This window comes from Brachyistius frenatus, unplaced genomic scaffold, assembly GCF_029030835.1.
Source record: "Brachyistius frenatus isolate BFR_SWC_R1_liver_20210118 unplaced genomic scaffold, ASM2903083v1 Contig_7, whole genome shotgun sequence".
NCBI lineage: Eukaryota > Metazoa > Chordata > Actinopteri > Embiotocidae > Brachyistius > Brachyistius frenatus.
Genome location: NW_027210606.1, coordinates 2,869,603 through 2,889,350, shown reverse-complemented (window position 1 = coordinate 2,889,350; position 19,748 = coordinate 2,869,603). Strand labels below are relative to the sequence as shown.

The window sequence follows — 19,748 nt, the reverse complement described above, 5'->3', positions numbered from 1 at the left end:
TAAGTGTTGCTTTGTTAAGCAACATAATTGTCCTGTAGTGACCACTAAGGATGAGGTGTGAACTTTACACCTATTAGCCTACTTTTGGTGACTGTTGTGCCACTTTAACTGATTCTTTGGCATAGATTACTCACACCCAGCGTCCCTCATCCTGAAACAGGGAAATACAAGGTTATAGTTATCAACAGGGCATCTGTCAGCAGCTCACTCAAAGGTGACGCAGGTGGCATGGTGTCGTTGAAGTTTGAAATATTTGGTTTCTTCTGGCGGAGGGGTGAGTTCATGGCTTTAGGTGAGACTGTCAAAGTTCTGTTCTTCAGTCCGATCAGGAACATTCTTCTTGAGTCTCATCACATCAAAGTCCCGCTCCTTAGTCTGGAGAGAGATATATGCCCCACTGTCTGTCAAAAAGTGTTTTATGACTTGATTGAATGATTTATGACCCCCTAAGCCCCGCCCCCTTTTATGACTTTCTCCAATCAGGTACCCCCTTTGATCTTGGCAGGTGTGGTAAGGTATGGTATGGTATTTACTTTATTAATCCCCGAGGTGTACTTTGATGAATGATTTATGACGTGTAATAAACTGTAATTACCGTGGGAAAGTAAGGAAGGATTTTTTTTTTATCCATAGATCTTAATGAATTAAGCAGTGTAATAAAAAGTAGTTAATTACCGTTGGAAAAGAAGGAAGTGAGGTGAGGACGTCCTATTTAATGTTTCCTTGAGTAACAAGATTTCTAATCAAACTGAAAAACAAGCACCAGCCAGCTACGCACCATGTCTTTACTTCCTATGTTAGCGGTCACAGAGTGCTGCACCTGTTACCTGTTCTTCTGCTCTTTTCACTTTCTGCTGAAGAGGTTTACTTCTTGTGGCCATTGTACATCGTGGAAGGATGAACAGCTGAGCAACAGCAATATTTAAAGATACACTAAGATGATATATTATTTTTGTATATTTTGTGTCATGGCCCGGTTTCTTGGCTGTTAGAAAAATTACTCAGAGGCTGGATTCAAAATCAAACATTTCGGACATTTATTCTTGCAAGAAGGAGCAAATACATGTACACTCAAAGAAGGGTGTCCAGCATTGCTCAACGTCACTCCTCCGCAGGACAGCTTTTACACAGTTTTACAAACAGTTGACAGTCACTCCCACCTTCTCTCATATTTCTGGTTAGCTAGTATTGAGTTCGGTTGTAGGTCACAAGATAAAGACACAGAGACGCCGGAAATGAGACAATGGAAACATCCTTGAGCAACAGGTAGATACAGTAAGTACATCTTATTTTTTGCCATCATTGGCAAAGACAAAGCACACCAGGGATTTAACAACATTTTTTTTTTTTTTTATCAAACTTAACAAAAGACGCACATGGGGCGAGGCAGACAGGAGCTGATGACTAAACAGGTTGTTCCCTTCTGCTGATAGATTGTATCCCAAATATTTTACAATCGTTCTCCACAACTGTAACTTATTTTTGCCAACTTTGTGGCCTCGTTCTGCTAAAAAGTGGAGTAATGCAAGTGTGTCTATTTTGCACTGACGTTGTGTTTCTGAACAGAGTAAAATGTCGTCCACGTACAGTAAAATCTGGCTGCCTCCTGGAGGTTCAAATTTGGCCAGATTTCCTGCCATGGGCTGGGAGAATAGTGTGGGGCTCTCGCAGTCTCCCTTTTTTTTCATTTTGAAATGCAACCCAAAACTGATCTTCTCTCTGCAGTGGTATCAAGAAAAATGCATTTTCCAGGTCTATGACTGAGAAATATTTACTTTCTGGGCTTCTATCATTTAACAACACGTGGGCCGGGCACTTTAGGTGCTCTGGGTACAACTACTTCTTTTACCACCTGCAAATCTTGCACTATCCTCCATCCTGTAGATGGCGCTACCTTTTTAACTGTAAATAAAGGTATGTTACATGGTGAATCTGGACATTCTCATATTACGCCTGATTTGAGCAGAGCCGTTATTATAGGTTCAATGCCTTCTGCTGCTTCTTTTTTAATGGGGTATTGTTGTTGGTCAGGTCGGTATGTACTCTTGGGTGTGATTTAACTGGGGCTACTCCTTTCATCAGGCCCACATCAGCGGGTCCTGTTGACCACAGTGACTCAGGGATATTTTTTGCATATCTTCTTCCTCTACAGTGTCTCAGTGCTGTCTTTCTCTGCCGGTCATGTGTAAATTGACTGGGCAGACCCGCGACAAGACAAATTGATGTCTCGCCCGTCTCCCTGTTGCTGGGTCTATGACTCGTATCTCTGTGCATAGTGGTTCTGCATATACTTCTCCGTTTGCTGCTCTTACCCTGATCTGTTCTCGTGCCAATTTCTATAATCTTGGGTCCTCATCACTCCTAATAAGTGAAAAATATGCTCCTAAATTGCACAATAAGGTTACTTCAATATCTTCTATCAGTAGAGTCACAAAGGGTTTATCTTATTCTGTGAATAGGATTTCAACTGTACTGATCTCTAACACATCACTGTTCTCCTCATCTTTTGTTTCTAGTTGGGTCTGTGTCCGTGTCTGCCAATCATGTGAATGTGTGTGTGTGTGTGTGTGTGTGTGTGTGTGTGTGTGTGTGTGTGTGTGTGTGTGTGTTTCTGCATGACCTGATCCGGGCATGGTTACGGAAGCAGACAGGTTCAGCATGACTATGCTGAATTCTGAATTCAAAACCATTTCCTCCTCCTCCTCCTCCTCTTCCCCCGCCCCTCTCGTCTCTCCGCTGCCTGCAGTCTCTTGCCCAGTGTCCCTTTTTGGTGTATGAAGCATCTAAAACCATACTTCAGTAGAAATACAAATATCTTACCAGAAAATGTCTTTGGTAGGTAGGTAGGTAGGTAGGTAGGTATTTACTTTATTAATCCCGAGGGGAAATGTTTTCGCTACAGCAGCATCCAGAAGCAATAAGATAATAATAGAAATAATAGAATAAAATAATAGAATAGAATAATAGAAAAGCAATAAAATAGCAGTAAATAGCAGTAAAAAATATAAAATATAAAATGCACAGCATATACAGTACATTATATATATTATATACAAACAAACCAAGAAACACAGTCAACATATATATATATATATATATATATATATATATATATATATATACAGTACAGTATATATCTATATATGTTATATACAAACAAACCAAGAAACACAGTCAACATATATATATATGTATATATATATATACAGTACAGTATATATATCTATATATATTATATACAAACAAACCAAGAAACACAGACAACAGTGTTATTGTTGTGTGATGGATTTTGCCAGAGGTGAGTTATTGTACAGTCTAATTGCAGTGGGCAGGAATGATCTCCTGTATCTGTCCTTGTGACAGCGGAGCTGGAGGAGTCTTTTAGAGAAAGTGCTCCTCTGTCCCTGCAGCAGGTGGTTGAGAGGGTGGACAGGATTATCCAATATGGACAATAGTTTGTTCAGCGTCCTCCTCTCCACCACCGTTTCCAGACTATCTAGTTTGTAGCCGATGATGGAGCCGGCCTTCTTAACCAGCTTGTTGAGTTTGTTGGTGTCACCGGCTCCAATGCTGCTCCCCCAGCAGACCCCAGCGAAGTACAGTTCACTGGCCACAACAGACTGGTAGAACATCTCCAACATCTCGCTGCACACATTGAAGGATCGAAGTTTCCTCAAGAAAAAGAGTCGACTCATCCCCTTCTTGTAGACAGCGTTGATGTTGGTCTTCCAGTTCAGTCTGTTGTCATGGAGACACCAGGTACTTGTACTCCTCAACCATGTCCATCTCCTCTCCCAGAACTCTCAGCGGTTGTGGAGCCGTCGCCTTCCTCCTGAAGTCGACCACCATCTCTTTGGTCTTGGCCACGTTCAGGAGCAGGTGATTTCTTCCCGCCCACTCCACAAAGTCCTCCACTACTGCCCTGTACTCATCCTCCCGTCCGTCCCTTATACATCCTACCACTGCAGAGTCATCAGAGAACTTTTCTGCAGATGGCAGGACTCTGAGTTGTACTGGAATGCTTAGTCTGTAGTTTAGCCACTGTGGAGTAGATGGTGTCCACTGCTGCCTCTACGTCAGCTGATGGAGGAACGTACACAGCGATAACAATGGCGGACGTGAACTTCCTCGGTAAATAGTAAGGGCGCATCCCCACGGCTAGCAGTTCAATGTCCGGGCTACAGAAACGTTCCTTCACACACACGTGGTCGGGATTGCACCACCTCTCGTTCACATAGACTGCAATCCCTCCACCTTTCTTCTTGCCGCTCCGAACAACGTCTCTGTCCGCCCGAACAGTCCTGAAGCCGGGTACGGCCGCGCTGTGGTCCGGGAGATGTGAGTGCAGCCACGTCTCGGTGAAACACGTGATGCTGCACTCCCGGTACTCCCTCTGGGTCTTTACCAGCGCGCCGAGCTCGTCCGTCTTGTTGGCCAACGACCTCACGTTCCCCATTAAGATCTCCGGTACCGATGGTTTATATTTCCTCCTTTCCGCCTTCAGCTTGGCTCCAGCTCTGCAACCCCGCCGTCTTCTCCGAAGTTCAACGGGGATCTCAGGCCTCGCTCCGGGCAGCAGCAGTAGAGGGCTACTCAGCGCGATCAGCTGATCACAAGAGTAAACAATAACAGAGCCCCCAGCCAGAAACGTGGAAAAATTACGGTCCATTACGGATCGTTAACTTAACACACGAGAGAAAGAAAAAAAAACAACAACTCCGAAGAGGAGAAAGGCTTAAAAAATACTAATAACAACACACTCGGGGAGGGGAGCTGCCGCAACAGGCTGCCACTAGCGCGGTGCCATCTTAGGATCTTGGTAAGAGTTGAAGCCACCTATTAGGAATTACTTGCGCAAAAGTCTGACAGCCTGTTAGGTGATATTTATTGTTAAGTATCAAAAGTATTGTTTTTTTTTTTTAAATATTAAATACTCAGGTACAGAAAATAAAATGAAATGTTGTTCTTCAAAAGATGGTCAGAATTTTGAGAATTACAAGGTATATTTAAGAAGTATCCACTATGCAGTAAATGCTCCCTGTAAGTAAACATATATGCCGTTTTGGATTATTATTGTCGAAGTCTCTGCTGCCAGTATACTTGTCGATGTTTGTGATTGGACAGAAGCTGAAAACTCCGCCCCTTTACTATGAAGGCACTATGTAGCTGGACTGAGAAACTCAATTAGCATTTGGCCAACTAAATGCCAAACATCTTACAATCAAGTCTAGAAATATGATGACTCCTTATGACAGTCCATTGTCACGGGTAACAGTAATCCTCTAGGATTCAAATGTACTTGATCAAACTTAATACAGAACGCACTCGTCATGGAGCTCTCGGGGATAGTCGTTTCATTGGGGGGAAAAAACAACACTTTTACAATAGTAACATCACAACAATGTAATAAGAAACACATCAGAATAATAAACCTTTTTCTTTGTCACATATCATGCAACTACCTACAGTCTTACTCACATCAAAAAGTGAATTGTCTGCAATAAACTCCACCAGAGATTTTAGGGAACTGACGTCATTTTAATATTTTGGATGCAAACATATAAAGTGACTAGCAGATATGTCAATAGAGGAGTGGACAATTGGTCTTGGTGGACGTCTGTGCACCTTATTATACTTTCAGAAGATGAGTTTTAACTAGAGATGACATTGAAAATATTTGATATGTGTGATCAGCTTGTTAAACACAATAATAGAGGAAATCAAACTCTCCACAGTCACATGCTGCATTTTTTTTCTCGAGTCTGTTCCCGTCATGTTCACATGGGGACTTCCATTTAGCAATGAAGTGTGGTAGAAAGTCTTCGCCGCGGCCTAACTGACCTGGTCCATTCACCGCTCGTAGTATTCCAAATCAAACACAGCCTTCGGAGTCCGATGCAATGTAGATTTATTGAAAATCAAGGGTCTCAATAAACCGAGTGATCTCATGAGAGCAACTGGAGTTGAGCTGTTGAGTGTCGCCTGATGAACTGTTCAGGTCCCATGTTGTAGTCGGGCTTTCCCAGGAAGGCAGATGCCATCACATGTCACTCAAGAGTGCCATCACATCTGCTGCCTTTGCATTTGCTTATTAGCATTAAAAAATAAAGTACAGCGAAGACAGATACGAATGACACCAGTTTTTCAGGTATTTTGGCATATTGGACAAACTAAAATTTGTATCTGGTGATGACACTACATGGAAAGTCAGAGGATCGCCAAAGTGTTTGTGATTCATCTTCTTGGCACCATAAAAATTTGTACAAAATTTCATAGTAATCCATCCAGTTGTTGAAGTGTTTTAGTCTGGACCAAAATTACAGTAATTTAACTGAAGTTTTCACTTCACTCTTGTGAGTATTAAAACACAAAGCCATTACATTTTCACATTCTTTGCATATTTATCAACATGTCAACAACACAATGAGAATACATTTCTAGGCCTTGGTAAACTACAGAGTATCCCATAATGCTCGTGAGACTACAATGACAATACTGTATAATAGTGAGCGGGGACCATAACTTCCTATTTACTTAGTCAAGACATCCTGACAGAGTGCAGTGGGCAAATTTTGATAGCTTTGTTGGGAGCTGAACTTACTGGTTGTGGCTTCATATTTACAGAGATTTAACTGGTTTATAGTCTTCTTAGCCTCAGTCATGTTGCAAATATATTTACTAAATTGTTTAACTTTTCTGTGAAAAAAATCCTCTCGGTGCAGCTTGAGCACCTGTTTGTTCCCGGGACAGAATGAACACGATTTACAACTGCTAATTTAAGCGTAATCACTGGTGCAAATCCTGTAGTATGTGACAAATTCCCAAAGGAAATGATCATTCCAGCAGGTAACAGCAGACCGTGTCACTGTGACTCGACAATGTAATATAGAAAATAGATGCATAGACAGGGACTTTACAGTCATGCAGGCAGAAACTGAAACAAACTTGGCATTCATTGTTTTGTTATAATTACCTAATGTGGCCAAACAGAGGCATGGCTCCAAGGTAAAATTCCCCTTCATAACAAAGGAACAACCAAAGATAGACTTTCAATTCTTGATAATCTTCCAAGGCAAGCTTGTGCTTGGTAGATAAGAGGGAGTCAACTTCCTGCACAGTCGGACAACATATTGTATTAGCAAATATATTTGGATGAAAGAATCATTGTCCTGGCAAAAGGTGGAATTATTTCAAAGTATAAAGTGCAGTTTTGTTGTGAAACCACCACGCCGATACATGCTTATGTACAATTTTGCACTAAACATCCAAGATGTTATGACAGAATATTTGCAGCTTCAATTTTAACAGGAATGTGCCTCCTCCCCTGTTTAATTACTGTGGTAAAGTATCTTCCTCCTCCCACCCATACACACTCATACATAAGACCACATGCAATATATTTTCAGATTAAACATTTTACATGGTCAAAGGATGAGCTGGTTTTAATTTGCAGAATATTCCAAACCAGGACTTTCTTTTTTTTTTTCTTCCCTCTGGGCTTTTGTCACCATCACGCCCCCCTCTCTCTCTCTCTCTCTTTTAGTGTGTGTATATTTGTGCGTGTACTTATACAGTGCCCGTTTTAGACGATCAGAGTGAGGACATTTTGACAAATTGAGGACATTTGGACAAACTGAGGACATGTTTAGTTGGACCTCACTTTTTCAAACACCCTTCAAAGGGCTGTTTGAGGGTTAAGGTTAGAATAGGTTTTGGGTTGGGGTTAGTGTTGATGTTATGAAATCATAACTAAAGATCAACAGTACTTCAATGGTATTTCAACTGATATTAAACCATAGTAAATTACTATTAATACTTCAAAAAAAAAAAAAAAAAAAAAAAATCCTGCTTTATGTACAGCCAGGATAAATATCACAAAATCAATGTCTATGCCCAATATAGATAGCTTTAGCTAATATATAAATGACAATGGATGACTTTATATCATTTAAAAAAAAAAAACCTACATATTTATTAATTTCATTTGGTTTAATTTCATCCATTTTCATTACTGCTGTTTCTGCTGCCGGTCTGGAGCGGAGCCGCTTTATTCTTTTTATTTACTGCGTGTGCAAAAGCGAACTCTGTGACTCACGCTAATTTAGCTCCATCGTTCTTGATATTCTCACAGTAAACCATCCCAAATATTAAAATGACCACTAATTTACCTGTAACCCAACTTATTAAACTGCTCAACCCCAAATAAATACAGCCAGAACAACTCTAAATCAATGTCATTTCAAGGTCCCCGGCATCAACATTACATTATTATAATTGGTATTATAATGTGGATTCAACATTTATTTTCCCTTGGTTAATCAATCTCAACCATGATGATGATTCAGATGGAAAATCAATTTTATATCGATGTTATCTTGCTATCTTTTGGTAATAAGTTAGGTCAATGAATGCCTTCACAATGGAAGCTGTACAAATATGCACGCCCTCTGTGCGTGTGTGTGCAAAACCAGGTTAACGAGCTTCGCCCATAACGATGAAGGTGCGAGGCTCCGTGACACGATCTTCTGCCCTCCCTCCACCTACAGTCCCCTTCCGCCTGTGTGTGTGTGTGTGTGTGTGTGTGCGTGCTTGTGTTGGTGTCACGCTTTCGTCCTCTCTTCCTTAATCCGTTTTAGACCAAAACGTTTGCGTTTTCAATTGTTTTTTTTTCTCGTTGGGAAGATGATTCGTGGGAGCTATTCTAATTTAGTTATAGGTCCGTCATTTAAATGATCAAATTACGGGTTTCATTGCTGAAGCGAAACAGTTAAGAGAATAATTGAGGAAACGAGGAAGGAGAGGTCGCGTCATGGGGGTTAAAGACACGGGCGCAGGTGGGAATGGTTTGAAAAGGTAAGACTCACCGAACACCCTTCAAACGACCACACAGCTTTAATCTGCTGCAAATTACTCGCCAGCAAAACTGTTTATTGTGAAAACTGAAGTTCTCATATTATTTCCGCATAGGCTGCACGAGTTTATGACAAAAAAAACCCGAAACTTTACGAAACCATGTGGATCACTTTTGCGATCGCAGCTGAGCAAACTCAAGGCAACAAGGCTGTATCAATATCCGCTAGAAGTTAGATGATACAGTCGCTGTGTTAGCAACTAATTCACCTTTTTAAAAATCGATCTTCCAACCATAAACATCGGGGATTCGGTCAGAAGGGGAAACATCAGGTGCGTATTTTACGCACAGAAGCGCAAAACAACCATTTGTATCTAAATATATTTCAGCTTCGGTTGCTGCGTTGCTGTACGTTACGTGTTACATGTTACATTTCCTTTAGCTGACGCTTTGATCCAAAGCGACTTACAATAAGTGCATTGCATGAAGCAGCCTCATAAAACTTAAGAGGGTCAATCTACGTACATCTGAAACTGGCAGCCTGAGTAGCTCCGTGGACTGAGGATGAATTCTGTTTAATAATAATTCAGTCTGCGTTGTTAAAGTTCAGCTGCTCCTGAAGCATCATTTCCATCCGTGCAAGTGATTAGCCTACACAAATTCATCGTGTTCAAAAGTGATTACAAAAATTGTTTTGCCAGCATCTTAAAGTGATAATAATAACAATACCTACTTCGTATTAATGCTGCAAATTTTCTTTGAAACCCTTATCAATGACCTCTAAAATGATCTGCATGTCTGACACCCTCAGCAGATGTGTTTATGGACCTACAGACACTCTGTTGTTTTAGATGCAAGAATAAAACTATTTTCTCAGAGGGCTATTGTGTTGTCATGCTAATTTTCAAAAATTACAAGTACAAACGTATTTGATGACTTTAAAAGGGCTCCTTGTGGGGCCCTATTATTTTAGCTCCACCAATGATCCTAAAGACAGAAGTAAATCTGCTTCAGAATAACAGAATTGAAGGATCCGGACATCTGAAGAGCAGCTGAACTGAAACCTTTAGGAACAATAGAACATTCCACTCATCAGGTTTAACCAGTTATTTCACTCAAGGTTTTATTTTTTCCACCGGCACTGGGAGTGTACAATGACTGTTCAATAAACACAAAGAGGATAAGAATTTTTACCACATTGTATCTGCGACTTTGAAGAGGATCAGATCCCCTTTTATGATTATTAATCTTCATTCCAAAGGGTTCACATCCTTTCTCTTGCCACTTTGGTTTTCTGCTGGCAATGTACCGTAATTTCCGGAGTATAAGCCGCTACTTTTTTCCCACGCTTTGAACCTTGCGGCTTAAACAATGACGCGGCGAATTTATGGATTTTTCCCGTTTTCACAAGCTTCATGCCGCCAAAAAACTGAGCAAAAAAAACACATTCTGTGACGGTGCTCAGTTTTTTGGCGGCATGAAGCTTTCATTGGACCAATGAAGTTGCCGAACGGGTTAAGGTGAAACAATATAACTTTTTAGTTTACTGTTGAGATTAAATCCAGCGCGCTCAAACTTCCCATCATTCTGATTACGGTCGTCATTTTGTCACCCTCGTCATGGCAAAGACACCAAGAAATGCAAATGATGCAGCTTTCAAGTTGAAGGCGATTAGATCTGGCAGTAGGAAAAGGAAATAGAGATGACTCAACACAGAGAGAGCAGACGGCCGAGGTGTTTCAACCGTGCAGATCCGACTGAAAGCCAAAACAATCGCCACCGCAATGAAGTTGGAGGATTTTAGAGGTGGACCGTCGTGGTGTCTCAGATTTATAAAGGCCTGTCCATCAGGGTACGGGCGAGTCTGTGTCAGCAGCTCCCTCCCGACTACGAGGAAAAAGTTTCAAACTTACGCAAATTCACTGATGCAAAGATAGCGGAGCATCCCATTGGCCCGCACGACATCATAAATATGGATGAGGTTCCTCTGACCTTTGACCTGCCTCTCACTCGGACTGTCAACAGGAAAGGCGAATCATCCGTCACGCTGACATTTTTATTTTTGTTACAAGCCGTGTTTCGTTAAAGGCCTGTGTAAAGTTCATTTGTTTCAATGTACCGGTAGGCACCTGCGGCTTATAGACATGTGCGGCTTATTTATGTTCAAAATAATTATTTTTTTAAAATTCAGTGGGTGCGGCTTATATTCAGTTGCGCTCAATAGTCCGGAAATTACGGTACTGTGCTGCAGAGGAAACATTACCTTGATATACAATCTAAAAACAAACTGTAAAAATCTCAGTTTTGGTAGATATCAACCATATCATTGCATGAAGAAGTAAAAAAAACCCTGCCATTTAGAGTCCAGGTCTGTTTTCTCGATTAAGTCTTTAATATGTCTGATTTTAGTGACGTGAATGACACAAACCCAAAGATAATGTTTGGCAATTGCTTGCTTTCTCTGTTCAACAGTCAAAGTCTCAAAAATGATCAGTTTACAACAATATAATACAAATACTTTGTAGTTTGGCTTTCTTGAAGAAATTGTATTTTCTTGATTCCTGTTGTTCTGGGTTTTGTACCCTCATGGTTGAAATGCACTTATTGTAAGTCGCTTTGGATAAAAGCGCCAGCTAAAATGAAATGTAATGTAAAATGCACACATGCAGAAAATCCTTGCAATGTATCGTGTTGGGAGATTTCTGACAACAGAACCTCAAGTTGAACAGCTTTTTATACAGATTGCACACAAACCAAATCACATGTTTAAAGAGAGATGGGCCTGGAGGTTGTTGAGCAAAGAGGAAAAACCTGTAATTTTTGCTTTGAGCAAGAAATTAAGTGTATTAAGTCCGAAACAGCAAACTAACATTTCAGATAAGACTTTCAATTTGAGCAACATGTGCAACTGTCTTTTAAAGATGGACTGTATTTGAGCAAATGTTGGAACTGCGTCACCATTACACAATGTGTGCAATGTTATCAGAGATAACTGACACGCTTGTGTGACATCCTGGTAACTGCATATTGTGGTTGCAATTCTAAAAACAAACAATTTAAGGGATCCTCATCAAAAATATATTCACCGAAATAACTTTGGTTTTAAAGATGTCAACTATTTATCCACATCCGCATAAGAATTCAAGTGTCGGTCAGGCTCTACTTTTAGCACTGCCTGTATCATGACAACATGGTATAATTTTTTTGATCCAAACTTCTGTTGTCCAAATAATTTTCTGCTCATTTTTTTTTTACACAATTACTTGACAGTGGAGCACTTAATTAATCAATGTAAATGTCATGTAGCATAAATGTTTCATATGATAATAAATGTCTGTATTCCAAAAAACATTTTTGTTATTGTGATATTGATTACAGCCTAACATATCTACGGTACGGCTGTGTATCTCAGTAGAAATAATGTAGAAAGGTCTAATTTTGGGGGGGTTTACTCACCAGTTTTTTTTTATTCTGTCTGTTTTGTCTTTCCAGACAACTTGTCGAGAGCCCGAGTCATCAGAAGAAGCCTTTGTTTCAGTCCTGGTTCCAGTTCTTGATCGTGCTTTGTCTGGTGATCTTTGTTTTGTGTTACGCCCTGTCCAACAGCGCTCTGTCATGGCAGGAGAGTTTTCCACTCCGTAAGCACTACCAGTGGCTTTTCAACCGGACCTCTAATTCTTACCTGCCTCCATATCGTGTCCATCCAAGACACAGATTTATACTAAATGAAATCCCTGAAACCCCAGAGCCTCCTGCTGCACGACCTGCAGGTACTATGTACCACCAAGCCCATCCAAGCAACTACCGCTTCATTATGGATAACACACAGGTGTGCAAGGACAGGACCCCTTTCCTTGTCCTCATGGTTCCAGTGGCACCACACAACGTGGAAGCTCGGGCTGCGATCCGGCAGACATGGGGCGGCAACAGTGTGGTCCAGGATAAGGTGGTGCTCACTCTGTTCGTACTCGGGCTCTCTCAAGGAGATGATGCCGAGAAGCTCAAACAGGAGAATCTTAAGTACAACGACCTGATCCAGAGTGACTTCATGGACACATACCTCAACTTGACCATCAAAACCATGGTGATCATGGACTGGCTGGCCACGCGCTGCCCTACTGCAGCCTACGCCATGAAGGTGGACTCAGACATGTTCCTGAATATCGACAATCTGGTGATCATGCTATGCAAGCCCGGCATCCCCAAGATGAACTACCTGACGGGGATGCTGATGTGGAACCGGCCGGTCATCCGTTCAAAGGACTCGAAGTGGTATGTCCCTGAGGAGATGTACCCTGATCCTCAATACCCGACCTACACTCTGGGCATGGGGTATGTCTTTTCCAATGATCTCCCAGTGAAATTTGTGGAGATCTCAAAATCAATCAAACCGTTTAACATAGAGGACGCTTACATTGGAATGTGCATGAAAAAGCTGGGACTCGCACCGACATCGCCACCGGATTCCTCCCAGTTCAAGGCCTATAACACGAGATACAATCGCTGTGAATACTCTAAGATTATCACCTACATTCTTGGTTCTTCACAAGAGTTGGTGAATTACTGGACAGACTTGAAAAAGCCCGGACCGCCTTGTTAGCACAATGAGTACTATCAATGCACTGAGAAAACATTTGGATGGTGGGGTTTACCTTATTTCTAGATTTCTGTTCTACTGGTGGGTTTTTCTCCCTGGAAATTTTATTTGTGGTTAGCAGTTTTAAAATGTTGAACCATGACTGCACTGTATATATAGTAAAAAAGAAAAACATATTTGGACTTGCTTATAACTAATAATAAAGGTATTGTTTGTTAGTGTAGACTTGTGCAGCCTTTGTGAATATGTGGCATTAAAGGTGACCTTTATTGTGTAGACTACTTGAAGTTAATGCAACGAACTCAGGAAGACTTTGCCACTATTATGAAGTAGGAAAAGGTTTCTGCTGTTTGTCTTTATTTGAGGATGAATGAGAAATTCGGAAGTTAAGTAACCAGGGAAACCATTGATCACTAACAGAAATGTGCAAAAACTAATATAATTAGCTCATTTTGGATTCATTATCTAGACCCACTTTATCCTGAACAGGGGTCATGGGCTATCACAGCTCACTTTGGGCAAAGGCAGGGTTCACCTGGATAGATCACAGGGCCAACACCTAGAGACAGACAGAAACAAAGACCATTCACACCTAAAAGCAATTTCTAGAACCACCAATTAACCTGAGGTACATGTTTTTGGATGGTGAGAAGAAGTCAGAGTACCCGGAGAGAACCCACGCAGGCACACGGAGAACATGCAAACTCCACACAGAAAGGCCCAGGCCCGGATTCAAACCCGAAACCCTTTTGCTGTGAAGCGACAATGCACCACTGCGCCACCTGTTTATGTTACAGATGAATGACATTTTTTCAAATTAAATTAAAGAAGCTAAGCTACTAAATACGTGTCACAAACCCTTGCCTTTATGGAATCAAACTTTCTACCTCATTTCCTTTGAATTTAATACGTTTATAGTGTATTGTTTTTTTTTCCAGTACCAAATCTTCTAATGTTGTCATAGCAAGAGGTTAGGTAAGGTTGTGAGAGGTGTCATTAATGTGAGTATATCAGACCAGGTCTGTACAGCCCATAGTTTTCTATCCATGAGGAATGTTGGGTCCTTTTTTCAGTCTATCTTATTACAATAGTCATGTCCCGATATACACTCAAAAGTGTTATTAGTTGGAGAAATGATTTATCCTTTCAATACTGGCTGTGAAATGAACACCAGAACAATGTAAATTGCACTTTCTTTGTTGTTTGACTATCCCTCTACTGCAGCTGAGCAAGTAGAAGGAATATTGTGTTTAAGACTTTAGTTTAGAATAGACTCCATTGATGACTAAATCAGCCCACTGAATCCTCACATCATCCTCGGTAGAGCAAACCATTTTGTGAGGTAAAAATGACTTAATTGACTGCAATTTTAGGAGACTTTTGGAGATCATTTGATGGACTTGAAGTGACTTGTTTTACTTATTTCCATGCAATTAATGTCCAAAAGGAAGACAAATCCTAAACACAAGTGCTTCCCTTCAATGACCCACCGAGGATTATGATATAACCTAGAAAAAGTGTCTCCAGCTGAGGTTCTTCTGCTGAAAAGAGGATTTTGGTCGGTGCCAAACATTTCAAATGTTACTGAGGCAACACAACTTTATCTTTGATTTGTCGGTCCAGAGTGTATTAATCTAAAAGGCCCGATCTTTGCTTATTGACAAACTGTGGTTTTGCTCTAACATTCTTTTTTTTACAGAACCCCCCCGTCCCTCCAACCCTGTTTTCCTGATTGCTGACACACGCACTTGTACAAAAACAGCTGCAAGAGTTACCTGCAGATCCTATAATGAAATTTTGGGGTTCTTAGACTTCTGTTGGCACCAAATAGTCTGCTCGAGGACAGAATTAGCTGAGGCAGTCAGTCTTGGACAAATTGGCAGTCGTCTGAAATCTATGCTTCTTGTAAAGGCATTTTTCTTACAATGGAATGATTTATTTCAAATAATTTTAAATAATTGTTTTAAAAACTCACACAGACATTCTCAAAAAAAAATAATTCTGAAGGACCTAGTGAGGTCTTTGGGTCTTGGCATGATGATACCACACACTTCAATAGCAGAGAGGACAAATACTTAGAAAATAATCAACACTTTCCGTGATGGACTTACTTTTTCACATCATCGCAGATGCCTGTATGTATTGGTAAATTATTAATAGTGTGTAAACTACAAACTGCAAACAAACATTAATGAAAAGTAATTATTAATTACAAAGGTATTTCACTCAGAGCAGTACACATGTGGAAAAAGGGGAAATTGCTACAGGAAGGAATACAAAATTACAATAAACTTTTAATAGGACTAACGTTCTTTGAAACAATAGGGATTAACAAAATTGAGCATTCCTGAATACTTAAATTAGTTCTATTTAGTGAAGTGCAGGATTTGTACATCAGCAGACAATATTTTTTAATTCCTCTGATGTCTACATTTACAGCCATTTATACAAATTTCTTGCACAATTGAGCTCTGTAGTTAAGGGTCTAACTTTGATTGATCAGCAGTTAAAATGTTTGGTAGCTGTATACAAAAGCTACTTTAACAGATTTAATATTCAATATGAGTGGATGCACTGCAACTAATAGCTATTCCTCTTTCTTTCAATTTGTTGCGTGAAATTCAGAATTTTCGTTTTGTTTTGGCTCTTATTAAATTGATTGATTCATTTGTCAATCAAATGTGACTGTATTAGGGGTCGTGAGAGTTTCATGAAGGAAGTGTGGGCAGGTTTGTGTACCTGTGCTCGGGTGACGCTGTGACAGGCATGGCAACAAGGAAGTGGTTCTCGTGGGCGGCGCTTAGTCTCAGGTGAGCTGACGGTCTCAGCAGGATACCTGCAGGGTCCGTTGTGGATCGGACTTGTTGTTAATAAGCTCACTGGTCTCCCGGAAGTTGATCTATATGAGAGAAAAGACAACGGAGAAAAGAAACGTTTTTAAAAGATCGACGTGAACAAGCCGATTGTGGGTGAGTGTCTGTTTCCCCGTGCGGAGGTCAGAGCTCCGTCCCACCGACGCTCCGTGAATCGCTCTTCATTTAGCAAACACCGGGGCGAAGAGACCAAACTTGATCACACAAGTTTGACTTTTTTTTTTTTTTTTTTTTCACAACACAAGGTTGAATGCGAAGAAACAAACACTTGAATAACTTCCGTAGACTGTGGAAGAAGCTGTTCTTGCAAGCGGATCGCGTCTGTTGATACAGACTTTCCTATTGGACTTACACGGAAGTTTCACGACAGAGTAACCTCGGCTGCTAGAAATGATGGAGATAATATGTTTTAGATATTTGAAAATCGACAACACCGTGGGCACGGATTCATCTTCTTTTTTTTTTTTTTGATGACAACGAATTTTCTTCTTTTGGTGGCCGGTTCACTGTCTTTTTTGTCTTGTTATTTTTTGTTTTTGGATTCAGACGTTTATTCGCATGATTTTTGCTGGCTGGAGTAACATAAGCTACACTGTCATCCATATTTACAGGTATGTATTGCTTATGTATATATGCACAGTACGCAGTTTAACACACGTTTGTACCGGTACAAGTAATCAATGGAAATGCCAATATGGAGCAGGGAAGCTTTTACTACAACTATAGGTGTCTGCTGCTGGCACGAGCTGGAATGACGTCCCGCCTCCTTTTGATCTCCAAATGAGGAAATGAAATGTTTACAGTACTCTTGATTCAGTTGAATTTGATATCATTTTTTTAAGTGCTTGCAAATCGAATCATCCCTATCAGGCAAAAGTGCCAATAAAACATATGGAATGGTCAAAGACATCATATTGACAGTTATGGTTTGTTGATTGATTCACAACTCAATGCCCTGTTTTGATCCGCTGCCATCTGCCCTCTTAACATGATGGCGTTACACGTAAATACAAACCCGGTACTTCCTGTATATCTTATCAAATTAAAAGCCCTATTTAGTTTCACGAGACAGAACCCCTTTATTTCTTCCTCTGCTTTTATTGTGAAACATTTACAGGAACCTGCTGTGAGTGAAATCAGACAATCACACTTCAGATGAGTAGTCCAGAACAACTGTTTAAAGAAGCAGGATTACACTTTTGATTTTAGGCTACTTTATTGTAGCCTTGTATGTAAGTTTTCCTCCACACTGGTTCCACATCCTTAGAAACAAGCCACAACTTAAGCCACCGACCACACGCCTGCGTGTAGACTTGTGCGTGCGTCTCAGCCGCTCTCCGATACTTCAACAAATAGCGCTGCACCCCTGGTTACAATGCTTCTACAATTTTTGTTGAATTGTGAGTTGCTGTTTTTATAATAATTATATGGGCTGAGAATGTTCTCCTATTATGAGATGACATGAGTTTCTTTTTTGTGCAGTTTTAATGGACACCAGGAGGAAACACCTGAAACACATCTTTATCTGCATCCTGGCAGCTGCGACAGTCTTACTCATCTACCTCGGTGTTGATGTAGATGTCTTCAACATCTACCTCGGTGTTGAAAGGGATGCTGTAGTTAACCCAAAATCCCAAACATCATCATTATCACCATTAGCAGAACCACATTGGGAGGATCCTGGACCGTACCATGTGGCCTACCCACGAAACTACAAATTCATCATGGATGACACGCCAACGTGTAAGAGCACGACTCCTTTCCTGATCCTGATGGTTCCTATTGCACCCAGTGACACCGCAACTCGGGACGCCATCAGGAAGACGTGGGGAAATGAGAAACTGGTTCTGGGTAAACTGGTAGAGACCATCTTTATAGTGGGACTACCTGGAGGAGCTGATGCTGAGCAGCAGCAGGAGAAGCTCAAACGGGAGAATCAGCAGCACCACGACCTGATTCAGAGTAACTTTCAGGACAGCTACCACAATCTGACCATCAAGACCATGGTCATGCTGGAGTGGCTGGCAGAGCACTGTGTCAAGGCTTCCTTTGTCATGAAGATTGACTCGGATGTCTTGCTCCATGTCCAGAATTTGGTAAAACTATTAGCGGATCCGAGCACAGCAAAACAAAACTATATGACCGGTTTGGTTTGGTGGCACAGCCCGGTTCTAAGAAACCCTTTTATCAAGTTCTACATGCCGAGAGACGTGATCGCTGAGCCAGAGTACCCTCCATATCCTCTGGGCATGGCCTACGTCATGTCTCTGGACCTCCCTGGGAAGATCTTGGGAGTCTCGCCTCAGATCAAACCCATCAACATCGAAGACGCCTACCTGGGCATGTGTCTGAAACGCCTGGGCATTTCTCCCACTGATCCTCCTGAGACAACCATGTTTATTGTCACCCCCGCACATCCTCTGAGCAGCTGCAGCCTTTCAAAAGGGATCGCCGTGATGACAACGGGCATCTCGCAGATGACGAGTTACTGGGAGACGATCAGACAGGGAGCTCAGTGCTGAACTACCAAGACGGCATTCAGACTTTTTGGTGTTGGGATGAACCTTTTATTTATATTTGGATCGTGGAAGCGAAACTGAATCTGACAAATAGTGAAAACAATGTAAATTTGAACATATTTTGTATTTGTTTGCCGGCAAAATGTAAGCATCTGGTTGGATAAAGAATGTTACAAGTTGTCAAAATAAGAGCAGGAAGTTGTACCACTTCCTGTCAACACCAGTCTGCATGCACCTGCTCTTCTGAAGGCCGCTAGTCTGCACCAACACATGTTGAACATAATCGTATTCTGCATGCTGGAATATTTAGGTTCAAATGTCAGTTTTGCATGAGAGTCCGAAACATATTTGGAAGTCAAAATGAATAACAAACAAGTTTTCAAAAGACTGTTACACTTTTTATCACGGGTAAAACAATCCAGCGGATTTACTGTACACTTAATAGAACAAGGTAAAACAAGTTTGGACTGTTTATTGTACTGCTTTAATGAATAAAGGAATATGTGAATGTATTCTCACTGGCCACTGTATTAGGTACACTATTTCTCCCCCCTGGTTGAACCCCCTTATTCCTTCAGAACTGCTTTAATTCTTCGTGGCAGAGACTCAACAAGGTGCTGGAAACATTCCTCTGAGATTTTGGTCCACACTGACACGATAGTTGCTGCAGATTTGGAGGCAACTTCCTGTTGAACCACATTCTAAAGGTGCTCCATCGGATTGAGATCTGGTGACTGTGGAAGTAGCTGAACTTTGGGACATGACATGTTATCCTGTTGAAAGTAGCCATTAGAGGATGGGGGCACTGTGGACGTAGAGGAACGGACGTCGTCAGCAGCAATGTTCAGGTAGAATCAGGTGTTTAAATGATGGTGCCAAGGGGCCCAAGTGTGCCAAGAAAGCATCCT

At 41.1% G+C, this 19,748-nt stretch overlaps 2 protein-coding genes across 2 annotated transcripts; both read left to right on the top strand.

The window, feature by feature from the left end:
* The first annotated feature begins 8,583 nt into the window (after positions 1 to 8,583).
* On the top strand, positions 8,584 to 14,292 carry LOC138615772 (beta-1,3-galactosyltransferase 2-like). The gene is made up of 2 exons (XM_069689582.1): positions 8,584 to 8,853; positions 12,344 to 14,292. The coding sequence occupies exons 1-2, from the start codon at positions 8,810 to 8,812 to the stop codon at positions 13,449 to 13,451; spliced, it is 1,152 nt and encodes a 383-aa protein (XP_069545683.1). The 5' UTR covers positions 8,584 to 8,809; the 3' UTR covers positions 13,452 to 14,292.
* A 1,976-nt stretch (positions 14,293 to 16,268) lies between these two features.
* On the top strand, positions 16,269 to 19,384 carry LOC138615771 (beta-1,3-galactosyltransferase 5-like). Its single transcript, XM_069689580.1, has 2 exons — positions 16,269 to 16,932; positions 17,804 to 19,384. The coding sequence occupies exon 2, from the start codon at positions 17,809 to 17,811 to the stop codon at positions 18,841 to 18,843; it is 1,035 nt and encodes a 344-aa protein (XP_069545681.1). The 5' UTR covers positions 16,269 to 16,932; positions 17,804 to 17,808; the 3' UTR covers positions 18,844 to 19,384.
* The last annotated feature ends 364 nt before the right edge of the window (positions 19,385 to 19,748 follow it).